General features: G+C 43.1%; 1 protein-coding gene across 3 annotated transcripts in view; it reads left to right on the top strand.

Moving 5' to 3' along the window:
- The window catches only part of SSH1 (slingshot protein phosphatase 1), a 45,365-nt gene that overhangs the window by 17,234 nt on the left and 13,636 nt on the right, over nt 1-14,495 (top strand). Inside the window, exons 3-8 of one of the 3 annotated variants that reach the window (XM_044275343.1) lie at nt 6,158-6,261; nt 9,225-9,289; nt 10,651-10,772; nt 11,316-11,384; nt 12,252-12,317; nt 14,014-14,208. In XM_044275343.1, coding sequence (XP_044131278.1) covers nt 6,158-6,261; nt 9,225-9,289; nt 10,651-10,772; nt 11,316-11,384; nt 12,252-12,317; nt 14,014-14,208 — 621 coding nt within the window. Of the gene's footprint in view, nt 1-6,155; nt 6,280-9,224; nt 9,290-10,650; nt 10,773-11,315; nt 11,385-12,085; nt 12,111-12,251; nt 12,318-14,013; nt 14,209-14,495 lie in introns of those variants that run through there. The other 2 variants (XM_044275344.1, XM_044275345.1) reach the window with 2 other exon arrangements.

Genomic DNA, 14,495 nt, shown 5'->3' with positions numbered 1-14,495 from the left:
TCATTTACTAAGACCAGCGGTTCACACACTAGTCTTAGTAAAACCCCGCTGGAGAAAGATCTAACGAATTTATTAAGAGGCACACTCCTCTTAAAGGGGAGTAGAAGATTGATAATGTTTCTTCAGGAAAGGTCATCAGTATCTAATTGGAGGGTATCTGACTCCCAGCACCCCCTGTGATCAGCTGTTTCACGAGACCGCGGCACTCCAGTGAGTGCTGCACTCTCTTCCTAGGCCAGTGATGTCACCCGTCACACGGCCTATGTGCAGCTCAGTCCCTTTCAAGTGAATGGGCCTGTTGTGCAATGCCAAGCACAGCTGCTATACAATGTACGGCACTCTGATTGGTAAGCTGTGAGGAGACATCTTCAAACAGCTGATCAGTGTTGGACCCCTACCGATCACATATTGGTGACCTATCTTGAAAATAGGTCATCAATATTCTACTCCACAAATCTTCTGCTGTCCATGCGCCAAATTAGGCTCCTTTCACACTAGCGTTCGCTGGTCCGCTCGTGAGCTCCGTTTGAAGGGGCTCACGAGCGGACCCGAACGCAGCCGTCCAGCCCTGATGCAGTCTGAATGGAGCGGATCCGCTCAGACTGCATCAGTCTGGCGGCGTTCAGCCTCCGCTCCGCTCGCCTCCGCACGGACAGGCGGACAGCTGAACGCTGCTTGCAGCGTTCGGGTGTCCGCCTGGCCGTGCGGAGGCGTGCGGATCTGTCCAGACTTACAATGTAAGTCAATGGGGACGGATCCGTTTGAAGATGCCACAATATGGCTCAATCTTCAAACGGATCCGTCCCCCATTGACTTTACATTGAAAGTCTGGACGGATCCGCTCAGGCTATTTTCACACTTAGCTTTTTTTAAGCTAATATAATGCAGACGGATCCGTTCTGAACGGAGCCTCCGTCTGCATTATTACGATCGGATCCGTTCAGAACGGATCCGATCGAACGCTAGTGTGAAAGTAGCCTTAAAATCTACTCCAGCTGGTGTAATGTACATGGCCCACCTTTTCCTGCTCACTTTTTGAAAAAACGGCGAGGGTGTTGGGGAAAAAACTATAAATGGTTTGTATGAAAATCTAAAGCATGTTCCTTTTTTCTGTGTGTTGTTACCCTCTACAAAATGCAAACCCATGGGATATGAACCCTCCCATATGCTATTTTTACACAACAGAGTTTGACCCTGGATTTCTGCCCGTGGATTTGCAGTTTGATTTACCGGAGATCCACACAAGGATTGTCATTCAGTAGGGGCTAATCCTTGAGTTTTTGTTTAGTTTTTTTTCACCCAAAACGCATGACATGCCAATTATTTCTATGGTGTCTAGTTGTAGCCTAGGAGTGGGAGGCTGGATTTTTTTCCTGTGAATTTTCCATCCCTTGTTATCACAGCATTCTTCTTTAGTGCAGTGAACTTGTGCTTTTGAAGATGCGTCCATGTACCTATAAAAAAAGTTTCAGATCCAAACTCTGCTTTTCCACATTTAGTAGCTTACAAGTATATTTCTTGGGAAAATTGACTAACCTAGTCCCAAAATAAACATTTTGACACTTCCCACGCAACGGCAGTTGGGACAGAAGATAGCTGTCTTTTGTATTACTTCTTTAACACTTGAGTTAAAAGAGAAAAAAGTTAGGCACCCTGTCACTAGGCAGCTGGTCCTGGTTTTAACAGTTTGCCCTGAAGGCCCAAACTGAAGACTGGAGGGCCTAGTGGAGGAATGAGCCCTGATGACCTGCTGTGTCTACACAGTACGTTCTAATGGGAATTACAATTGACTTGGCAGTCTTGCCTAAAGGGTCAGTAAATAAGTTTCAAAGCTTCCTTTACTGGTCTGGGTCATGTGCTTTACCCCTTTCCTCCAGGGAGTGCAGCCTTCCCAATTTGCACCTAGGTGGCACCTCTCCAGACCTGTCTTAGTAAATACTTGTACTCAGAAAATATTCTCCAGAGTTGTTTCACAAAACACAGTATTGTACAGTTCCTCTGTTGTTCTTCCTGGAGATTTATGAATAGGTTGGGTCACGGTCTTTTGAACAGCTCAACGTAGAGTTCTAAGAAAAGATGGTTCAGAATAGTTATCTTATGGCAAATTCGGGTACAGTGGTCCCCCAAGTTACAATATTAATTGGTTCCCGAACGACCATTGTATGTTGAAACCATTGTAAGTTGAGTAATTGGTTCCATAGGCCCAAAATGAGAAGATTTAAGAAAAATAAGCAGATAACTAAGATATATAAAACAGCTATTTTACCAGAGAAGTGGCCTTGATTGGTTGGACCTGAGTCTGAGACATTGTATGTTGAGCCTGGTTGCAACTTACGATGGGTCAGAATAGACCATTATATGTTGAAAATATTGTATCTTGAGGGATCACTGTATTTCTGAAGACTGCCATATCAGTGGAGGTAACGGGTCTTTGAGAGCATTTTCAAAATGTCTGCAGTTTATAGCGGCCTCATCAGTAATTTATGTTGAAACTCCCACCTCGCCACCAATATTGTGCAGCCTTACCACTTCACAGAATTGCTGTGCAGGTGTGCAGAACCCTGTGACATTTGTTTGCACTCTGCTAGTATTTGCTTGAAAACGTGAATGTTGTAGACAACATAAACAACATGACCATGTCCGCAAAATACGGCTACCATCTGTGTGCATTCTGTATCTTTCTCACACCCATCAATAAAAAGGACTATTCTCATCTGCCGTATGGACCAGAATAGGACATGTTCTTTAATTTGCGGAAAGGCCACGCAGATCTGCTAAAGATTTGAATGTGTGCATGGCTCCATAGAAAAGAATGGGTCAGTGTACAATCCACAAAAATGCAGATACCACACAGATGAACAGTACGTATGCATGAGGCCTAAGGAACTTATACACAGGCCAGGGATCGGGAAGGAAAAATGCTTGTTTCTGACCATTGCCCTGGATGATTCAACAAATGAGCAATCGCTGGGTGATTGCATGTTTAATGTGGCACTCAATGGGGAAAATGTATCAAAACAGGTGTTATGGAAAATTGGCTTGTTGCCCATAGCAACCAATCAGATTCCGCATTTCATTTTCCAAAGGAGCTGGGAAAAATGAGAGGTGGAATCTGATTGGTTGCTAGGGGCAACTAAGCCAGTTTTCTTTACACCAGTTTTGATAAATCTCCCCGACTGTTTCTATAAACAGGGAGGGTGCTGCTGATAAATGAATACTGTATGTGGATGAACAATCGTATTGCAGAACATTCATCCCCATACTAAAGATATTTGGCACAGGTAAATGCAGGTCATGAACTCCGGTCAATGTTGCTATTGGTAATCAGCACAGAAAATTTGCCTGTGTAAAATAAACTTAGGGGGTCATCTACTATTTTGAAATGCTCCTAAATTAAGCGTACTTCAGGCGCAGATGGCAGCGCAACGGTCTAAAATTGTGGGCGTGGTGGGGAAGGGGAAAGGCCGGCAGACCTATCTCATTTACCATTTTCGACGCCTGTTTTAGCCGTAGAAAAAGGTCTAAATGTACAACAGTTAGGAAGCTGTCTTAGGGTACTTTCACACTTGTGGCAGAGGATTCCGGCAGGCAGTTCCATCGCTGGATCTGCCAAAACGCATGCAAACTGATGGCATTTGTCAGACGGATCAGGATCCTGATCCATATGACAAATGCATTGAAATGCCGGATCCGTCTCTCCGGTGTCATCCGGAAAAAAGGACCGGCATTTATTTTTTTCACATTTTTTGCGGTCTGAGCATGTGCAGACCACAATGCCGGATCCATTTTGCCGGAAAACTCGTATCCGGATCCAGCATTAATGCTTCCATAGACACGTTTGTCTAACTTTATGCCATCTTTTGGTTGGCTTACTCTGCAACAGTTTTGTGTCAAACGTTTGGTACATAATGTCATATCTTAGAGTAGGCCATGCCGCTGTTACATTTAGGCATCCACCTTTCCACTAAGTCATGCCCCTTTTGGCTGAAAACATTTTGCAACAAGGTCTAGATGCAGTCCTATTAGTATTGTGTTTTACATGTTAAAACCTGGCCATTGTTGGCGGTGACAGAAGAACGAAAAAATAACGTGGATGTGAACTCCCCTTATATGGTCTGACCTGCCCTAAAAGATGAACTCTGACTGGGCTTTAATCTGAGAACTACTTCAGCGAAATTTATACAGGCAGCCTTGGATCCCGTTTCCAGTAGTGTGGGCCTAAAGTGTTTGCTTTGTACAGTAGCTTTGATTTGTTCATTGTGGAATAATTGAGTATCTACCACTAAGAACTAAGGTTCTCTTGATTTTTTTGTTAGGCTGTGTAGGACTTTACATTGTCAATAAATGATCTATTAAATTATAACAGTCAGGAATTATTGTAAGACCTTATTCAGATGACAGTATCCGTTTTTTTGTGGTCTGCAAATTGCGGATCCGCAAAACATGGATACTGGCTGTGTGCCAGCCCTTCTATAGAAATGCGTATTGCGGACAACAATAGAACAGGTTCTATCTTTTTTCCATGGCCACGGAATGGAAGTATGAATTCGGGCAGCACATAGTGTGCTGTTCGCATCTTTTGCAACCCCGCTGAAATGAATGGGCCCGCATCCATTCCACAAAATTGCGGAATGGATGCAGGCTCAAATATACGACCCTTTTGTATCTAACTTTAATAAGAAAAAAGAGTGATATGCAGAATATTCTTCCTGCTATTTGAATGGCTCATAAGTTACTGATAGATGCTACCAGCCCACAAGTGACCTAATATCGCTGCATTTGAATGAGTTACAGAAACATGAAGTCATCTTGCCTTTGTAAAGCTCTATGTACATCCAAGAAGATAAGAAAGGAAATATATTCACATTGGAAGATCGTAATAGAATAGAAGGTACTTACTGATGCTGCTGGCTGCCTGGTGATAACACAGTGTGGCTAGAGGGCCACAAGAGACCTTCAGAGAATGTCTTCCCTTCATCGCACTTGGAAGGAGTCTTAGAAGAACCTCTCCTTGGTTGCTGCACTGCTGCATGTGTCTGTGCCTTGTTCAAATGGGTGATGCTCAATTAACAGAAGCTAAGTTGGATCCCATGTAGGTGGTTGTATTCGTGGGCTTGTGTAACTGGAAACTTTGGGAACTACTGTTGGTCTTTTATTTTGGATTGTACGCTAATTTTTATATAGTCTAGGTTGAAAAATACTCTGAAAGGCTATGGACACCTTTGGGGCAATTTTTTAATGTTTGCATTTTGCTCACTTTAGGCTAAAAATCATTTTTTTAGTTGGTCTTTATTAAAAAATGTTCGGCAGTTTTTGTGATACATGTGGCTAAGAATCAGTCTGTCCCTCCTAAGTTCCTTAAACACTCATTTAAGCCATAATTTTTATCAGTTTATAATGAGTGTTTATGAGGTCAGGAGATCAGAGATAAGGCTTCGCATGAGCTGTCAACTGACGCAGTCTGCAAAAAGACTGATTTTTTTAACCACATGTATCACAAAATCCGCTAATGAGGACCAATTGAAAAAATGATTTTTTAGCCCAAAATTAGTAAAATGCAATCATAAAAAATTGGCATGATGATGTCCTTTAGCCTTTAAAAGAATATCTTTACCTAAATTGTACGGTCTTGGGATACAATTTGGTAATTAGAAACCTTTTGGATGCTAGATTATAAGAATTTTAATTCAATTTAAATTGAGTCGCTCTTGTTCGGTCATTGTAATATATATAATGCATCATGCCAGAGCTTGGAAAGTGTAAGCCTCATGTAGCATACATTCCTTTTCTCTCCTGCATCCTTTATCTGTTTTCATTTAATGTATCTTTACCTGTTTTCATTTAATAACATTGTATTTGATTATTGCGGTGCCCGTCCGTGGTACTGGCTACTTGAAATTATGGCATATTATTTTAAGTACAGTTGCGGCCCAGCAACTAGCGGTCCTCCACATGAGGACCCTGGGGCCAGGCTGCACCCTTTATAGGCACCCATAGAGGATAATTACTTGATTGCATTGATTTTTAGCCAGAATAAATGCAGACCGGTGCCATAAGTCATCTTGTGAATTTTTTGACAAACATAATACAATTTGCAATTGTCATTCGAAATGTATACATGCATTGTAAATCTTACACGGTATATGTTTATTTTCAGCTTGAGTGACAGTTTTTTCATGGTAAAGGGAGCTGCCCTCTTCCTGCAGCAAGGAAATAGCTTCCAAGGACAAAGGAGTCTGCTTCACTTGCACAAGAATGCTGGTACGGGGTGGCCGTAAGGTCAGCAGCTTTCTAAGGGGTGCTGGATAGTAATTGCTACTAATAATGTTCCTTGGATCCCTTGGGGGAGATCACATGCATGCTTGTCAGTGTGACAGATGTTCAAGGACCTAACCCTCAACATCCCAACTACTGCCAGCTGGCCTTATGAGAAGATGATGTCAGTACGGTCTGAACTGCAATGGCATGGGAGTTCAAGAGCAGCAAAAATGTTATGTCCCCTGTACTTATTTAAATGCGGGTTGTGTTTTCTTAGCCGAATAACCATCATTTCTTTTGAATGGGAACCTTCATTATGGCAAATAATATTAAGAGTAATTTTATGATCCAAGAGTATCTCTCCATGTGACTACATAGCTCAGACTAAAGGTGGCCATAAACCTTTATTAGCTGTTGGCCAAATGCGTATACGACCAAGAGCTATATCTCCAGACTGTACCATACAGCCAAGAGCTATATCTCCAGACTGTACCATCCATGCAGCCAAGAGCTATATCTCCAGACTGTACCATCCATGCAGCCAAGAGCTATATCTCCAGACTGTACCATCCATGCAGCCAAGAGCTATATCTCCAGACTGTACCATCCATGCAGCCAAGAGCTATATCTCCAGACTGTACCATCCATGCAGCCAAGAGCTATATCTCCAGACTGTACCATCCATGCAGCCAAGAGCTATATCTCCAGACTGTACCATCCATGCAGCCAAGAGCTATATCTCCAGACTGTACCATCCATGCAGCCAAGAGCTATATCTCCAGACTGTACCATCCATGCAGCCAAGAGCTATATCTCCAGACTGTACCATCCATGCAGCCAAGAGCTATATCTCCAGACTGTATGTGGTCTCCAGGGTGTATGTGTTTGCAATGGGGAAAGGGGAAATCAAATGATTGGACATGTTGAAATCAAACATGGCCAATCCTTCTCTAGCCCTCCCCGCCGATTAGCCAACTGACCAGACACTTATCAAGAATAAACCACTCTCTTCTGATAATTGCCTGCTCTTTCATATGGTGATTGGGCAGTTATAGGGAATGCTGAACTGCACCCTACATGTGCCTTAAGTTATGTTCCCTAGTTCTAGTTCTTTCCATCTTCTGAGAACACTCAAAGTAAACTGTGAGACAGACAGCCTGTGACCCAATCTCATAGTAGTATCACCTCGTAAGAAATTAGACTGCTTTAAAGGTCGTTCCGTTAATTTTAAGTTATCCACTAACCGTTATAACCCCCACCAATCACACTAGCGAAACTCTGTACCCACAGGGCCGCATGAAATGAACAGTGGAAGGTGAAGCATGTGCTCTGCTGCTCCATTCATGTTTGAGATCTGCTGGAAACGGTTGAACGCTGTACTGTCTCTGGCTGTCTCATAGAGATGAATTGAGCGGCAGGGTGCATGCTCGACTGGCCACTCCATCTATTTCAAGGGGATCTGCAGGGTGTGGTGGGGGGTCCCCTGTTCTCATTATCGCTCTGGATCTTAATACTTGTCCCCTATCCTGTTTATAGGTGAATAATATTCCCCTAGACTTTTTCAGGAGAATGTTTTTGTGTTGTGAGGAAAAGAAAACCCTATGAATTTGTGGTATCTTTAAAGGGGTTATAAAATAATCCTTAAACGGGCTCAGAATAGCATAAAGGAACAAAAGAAATCCTCTCCTCACAGATCCTCTGCCACTGGGTCCTTGCTGGTCTCTTCTTCCTGGTCCCTCTCGACCCACTGGGAAATGACTGTTCGGCCAACCACAGCGCTGACCTGCCTTAGGCAGCGACTGTGTTGAGAGGCATCCGGAAATAGAGACTGGAAGGGGGCCCTGGGAGTGCTGGGAGACTTCGGGCGTGCACCCTTTTTTTAAGTTGGATTTTCAGCATGTGCTTTGACCCGTATACCGTAGTTTTATCACCATTACTGGGTCCATAACCAATAATATACAGTACAGACCAAAAGTTTAGACACACCTTCTCATTCAAAGAGTTTTCTTTATTTTCATGACTATGAAAATTGTAGATTCACACTGAAGGCATCAAAACTATGAATTAACACATGCGGAATTATATACATAACAAAAAAGTGTGAAACAACTGAAAATATGTCATATTCGAGGTTCATCAAAGTAGCCACCTTTTTCTTTGATTACTGCTTTGCACACTCTTGGCATTCTCTTGATGAGCTTCAAGAGGTAGTCTCTAATCTGAGCTGCTGTTAACCTGCGATTTCTGAGGCTGGTGACTCGGATGAACTTATCCTCCGCAGCAGAGGTGACTCGGTCCGCATGTGAGCCAGTTTCTTTGTAGCGCTTGATGGTTTTTGTGACTGCACTTGGGGACACTTTCTAAGTTTTCCCAATTACTTTCTTAAAGTAATGATGGCCACTCGTTTTTCTTTACTTAGCTGCTTTTTTCTTGCCATAATACAAATTCTAACAGTCTATTCGGTAGGACTATCGGCTGTGTATCCACCTGACTTCTCCACAACACAACTGATGGTTCCAACCCCATTTATAAGGCAAGAAATCCCACTTATTAAACCTGACAGGGCACACCTGTGAAGTGAAAACCATTTCAGGTGACTACCTCTTGAAGTTCATCAAGAGAAGGCCAAGAGTGTGCAAAGCAGTAATCAAAGCAAAAGGTGGCTACTTTGAAGAACCTAGAATATGACATATTTTCAGTTGTTTCACACTTTTTGTTATGTATATATTTCCGCATGTGTTAATTCATAGTTTTGATGCCTTCAGTGTGAATCTACAACTTTCATAGTCATGAAAATAAAGAAAACTCTTTGAATGAGAAGGTGTGTCCAAACCTTTGGTCTGTACTGTATATAGCAAAAAGGCAGCATTCCAAGGAGTGCTGCCTTTTTGATAATATATACACATACACAGATATACTGTATATACATTGTGTGAAAATATATATTGATGACATTTTCTTTCTAGGTGATCTGCCTCAGCACCTTCAGCTTATGATCAATCTTCTTCGCTCTGAAGATCGTATTAAACTGGTAAATCTGTCTTTTGTTTCTTATAGAAGGAGTTGGGTGTAGGCTTGCTTGTAGACTATGGTGATCCCTCTAAGGACCTGCTGTTGTTACCTTACTAACAGCATTATTGGGCAGCATGTGGATGGGTCCACATTTTGGATACTGCAAAAAGTAGAGCGCCAACCCCATATTAAGTGTTTTAGTACACAAAAATGAGTAACCATCTCCTAGAATGCTACAAGTTGTCATTGAATGATTTTGAACACCACACATTATCTGTTATTTGTAAAAAAAATCTGGGCATGTGGCAGTGGTATCTGGCAGCCAGATTAACCCCATTAAACCAGTCGTACTGCCTGATAGGCATGATCCTGCTTGTTAAAATCATACCTTAAAGGGGTATTCCCATCTTTGACAATGGTGGCATATCGCTAGGATATGCCTCCATTGTCTGATAGGTGCGGGTCCCACACCTATATCGAGAACGGAACGGGAGCACTGTGGCTGGAGGGCCCCAGATTTCCCGGGGTCTGTCCAAAACCAAGCGCTAATCCCCGCCTCTCGCATACAAGTGAATAGGAGCGTGCCGCACATGCGCGGCCCATGCTCCCATTCATTTGTATGGGGCAGACGGCAATAGCCGAGCCAGCGCTCAGCTATTTTCGGCGGCCCCATAGAAATGAATGGAGGGCGGCTGCGCATGCGGAGTGCGCTCTCCTTCACTTTCGGCGCTCCGTTTTCGATATAGGTGCGGGTCCCAGCGGTGAGACCCGCACCTATAAGACAATGGGGGCATAGCGATATCAGATTTTAAAGGAAAGTTTCACAAAAAATCTCCTTTTTACACAATAAAAGCACACAGAGCTATGGGGACTGGGTATTGCAGATGTGCTAGCGGCAATCTAGAAACCCATGTCCTCAGCCTATACACAAAATCCTGATGACAGGTTCCCTTTAAAGGTGCTGTACAGCATTCTTGCACCGTCTGGCAATGCCGGATCCGGCAGGCTGCTTCCAGCTAGTACAGCCTGCCGGATCTGCAAATGCAAATGTGAAACAAGCCTTAGATGGTAGCGGGTGTCAGCTTTCGCTCGGGCACATGGAATGTGATAGTTTATAAAATGTTATTGCGGTTATTATTATCTTACTGTACTGATGTCTACCAGCATCTGAAAAAGGTGCAATGAAATTGTATAAAATAGCTCAAAGTGAGTATTACTGCTAAAAGCAAGAGCTCTTAATTCTGGAGCATCTTTCATCCGAGAGCTACATAGATGTGGAAGCCTGTGAACGAACACATGGTGACAGTATTTAATTCATGATGTTATACGTGTTTATTAGACCCCTCCTACAATAGTGGTTTGTATGTGCTGTTCTCTCAGGCTGTCCGACTAGAGAGCAGCTGGTCAGACCGTGTACGTTACATGTTGGTGATCTACAGTAATGGACGTCAGGACACAGAAGAGAATATTCTACTTGGGGTAGATTTCACCAATAAAGAAAGGTACATTTAAAATATTTTATCACAGTGCCGCAGACATGACATTGTTATCATGATTTGGTCATTTAGCAGATGTTTTTGCTTGCTTCTCTAAATGCAAAGTTCCAAGTATATAGTAAACGTCTATGATTTAGGTGGATAATAAACCTAAAAATGAATGATTTCCCCCCAAAAAGTTACATTTTACAACAGGGACTAACTTGAGAAATAGTGTAGAGAATATCTGGGTCTACATGCTGTCAGTATGGCCACAGCAGGTACATCACACCTGCCCATTTTCTCTCTCCCATGTACTGTGAATGGGGACAAGGAGACCAGGCACTGCCCGCCAGGAGTTCGATTTCTTACTGCTTGCCCTCCTTATTATCCAAATTGCTTCAGTTTGTAATTGTCATCAATTAGACTTGTCATAAATGCAATTTCTTAATCTACAGGCTAGGGTTCAAGGTAAACCTTTTATTTTAAATTTGAAGACTGGAGTTTAAACATGATCCAAAATGTAATCTCATGATCACTGGCATTGGTCCTCTCTCTCTTTTCTAATAGTAAAAGTTGCACTATTGGTATGGTTCTGCACTTGTGGAGCGACACCACCATACGTTTGGATGGGGATGGGTGAGTGACTGCACACACAGTAATTGTATTTTATCTGTTGGAGATGAAAAATATCTTTTTGTATATGATTTTTCTGTGAAATTTGCCGAGCATTCATTTTAGAAAAGTCACATGGTCACCAGGTCCAGTAATCCAAAAAATCTTAGCTGTCACTTAATAAATGCAAAAAATACTGAAAATAAAACACTGTCCAGCATATGCAGTGAATGAATAAAAAAAAAAAAAAAAAAGTCCCTAGTTATTAAAGGGGTTTTCCAGGCTCCTGATGTTGATAATCTATCCTCAGGATTATTATTATCATGTCAGTGTCTGACTCCTGGCACCCCCACTGATCAGCTCTTCCTTGCAGCCTCTGGCGCCAGAACTAGCTCTTGAATGGACAGGAAGCACAGCTCCGTTCAAATGTAGTGGCCGTGCCGGGTTACTGCAGCTCAGCTCCTATTGAAGTGAATGGTGGATGAGTTGCAGTAACCCAGCTCGGCCACTACGCTTTGAACGGCGCTGTTATTCCTGTTCCAGTGCTGAATGCTGCAAGGAACAGCTGATGGATGACCTACCCCAAGGATAGGTAATCAGTATCAGGAACCTGGAAAGCCCCCCTACGTACCAAATTATGTGTGGTATTAAACCTGCATGGATTGGAAATTAGACCACTCAATGATTGAGACTTTCTCTCCTGTTTAGACAGTGAACACCCCACAGGGAGTTGAGATGAACTGTTCAAAAGTGGGTACACCTTTGCAACTTGCATCATATCCGCTTCTATTATCTAGATGTTCCTAGACTTATTATGTTGCTATCTGACCAAATGTGGAAGCACTAAATGTGTTATAACCTTCATTCATTTTTAATTTGTTTTGCTTTTAGGGGGTTTAGTGTTAATACTGCTGGAAGAACTCATGTGTTCAAACCAGTGTCAGTCCAGGCCATGTGGTAAGTGATTATTGTAAGGGCAATACTATGATTTCCATTCTTTTTTTTAATGTAGGGTTCTGTATTGCCACTGCAGTGTTTGAGTATGGGACTGAATGAATATCCGATTATACACTGCATTATTTACTGCTGGAGTGGTAGAGTTTGCTTCTTTTGTTTTACAGATATGCTGTTGTGAGTTTTACACATTAATCTAGGGGGGGGCTTACTACTTTTATCTGTTGCGAGATGTTTGTTGGGGGAGAGAGAAGGATGTGCTGAGCCAATCATTGACCACAGTGGTGACCTGCTAAGCCACTGATTGGCTGAGTGGGCACTTCCTGCCATTTTCTGTGTGTCGACTGGGCCAGGAAGTGGAGAACACTGCAAGATTCATACCGACGGGGGATCTGGGGATGGTCTTAGGAATTTTTTCCTTCCAATGGGAACCAATATTGCCATCACAGCTGTGTTGTACCCAAGGTGTGTCCAAAGATGGCCCGACCCAACCCCTCAGCATAGAAACCAACGTCGCTATATAATATAGTTTCAGATCCGGCAAGGCTAAGCCGCCCTTAAGTCGCTCCCCGGTAATTATAGCACGGGCAATCCTCGGGCGCCTATTTCCCCAGGTGTACTTAGAGAGTAAAGCATGCGCTCTGGAAAATAACCTTTCTGGAAGGCTTATGGGCAAGGTGCGATATAAGTAAAGAAACTTTGGGAGGGTGAACATTTTGAATGAGGCTATCCTGCCAAGCCATGAGGCGTTGTGTTTAGCGTATTCATAATTTAAGGTATAAAGGTCAGACATGGATGCGGTCATATTTGTACCTAGATATTTAATACTACAAGGCTGCCAGTCGAACATCCGATCCCTTTAAAGGTTCGTTACTACACTCTCTAGGATGTTAATCGGTAATGCTTGCGTTTTAGCGGAGTTCAGATGGTAATACGAAAGTTCCCCATATCGGGAGATTTGGGCCATCACCGCCGCTAAGGATTGTTCCGGGTTTGTAAGAAATAGCCAAGCGCTGGCTCTGCTATTTCCGTCGGCCCCATAGAAATAAATTGGAGCGGTGGACGCGCATGCGCGGTGCGCTCCCATTTACTTCAATAGGAGAGACGGGGAGCTGCGCCTAGTGGTGGACGAACCCCGGGAAACCCGGGGTCCTACAGTCACAATTCTCCCCGGCTCAGTTCTCCTTGTAGGAGGTGGGACCCGCACCTATGAGACAATGGGGGCATATCCTAGCGATATGCCCATATTGTCTGTGATGGGATAACCCCTTTAACAGAATGGCCAGATACCTTTCTTACAGACATGTAAACTTGAAGAATTAACACTGCATGAAAACCTTATACCATTCAGTTTAATGGAACGTCTACAGAGCAATCTGAGGTTTCTGAATTGCCATGAAGTGTTCTGTTTCCGTAATGCAGTTTCCACATAAGAACCAGTAGATTGAGTAGAACTCTAGCAGACATGAGAGAGGCTGTTATTACAGTGATAATTGCTTGTTGTCGACATAATGTTCTAAGCTAAAAAAAATAAAATCACGTTTGCCTGTGATAAGGGAGAATGTGATGAAGGCAGCAGGAAGGCACATCGTGGAATACCAAATAATGCTGACATATGTTGCGCTACTATCTGCATTTAATGGCTGCTTCCTGCTGTTGCTTTTGGAATGTGTCTCTTTACATGACTTGCATGTAACAGGTCAGCACTTCAGATGCTCCACAAGGCCTGCGAGGTTGCCCGGCGGTACAATTACTTTCCTGGAGGACTTGCACTTGTGTGGGCCTCGTACTATGAGAGCTGCATTAGCTCTGAGCAAAGCTGCATCAATGAGTGGAACACCATGCAGGACCTGGAGTCCACACGGCCAGATTCCCCTATCCTCTTCATGGAGAAGTGAGTGTGTTCTTTAAAATAAATTGGGAAATGGCTTTAGTTTTAATACGGCTCTATAGTGAACATTAGTTTCATCTTATATTTGTAGAATTTCTCTTTCTTCCATCATTGTAAAAGTGGCCATGCACAGACTTGGATCGACTGAAGCTGCCAATTTTGGGTGGGGTGGCCGACCATTTTAGGCTACTTTCACACTAGCGTTCGATCGGATCCGTTCTGAACGGATCCGATCATAATAATGCAGACGGAGGCTCCGTTCAGAACGGATCCGTCTGCATTATATTTGC

This window comes from Bufo gargarizans, chromosome 1, assembly GCF_014858855.1.
Source record: "Bufo gargarizans isolate SCDJY-AF-19 chromosome 1, ASM1485885v1, whole genome shotgun sequence".
Taxonomy (NCBI): domain Eukaryota; kingdom Metazoa; phylum Chordata; class Amphibia; order Anura; family Bufonidae; genus Bufo; species Bufo gargarizans.
Note: the sequence above shows the minus strand (reverse complement) of the source record. Positions and strands in the feature narration are given on the sequence as shown.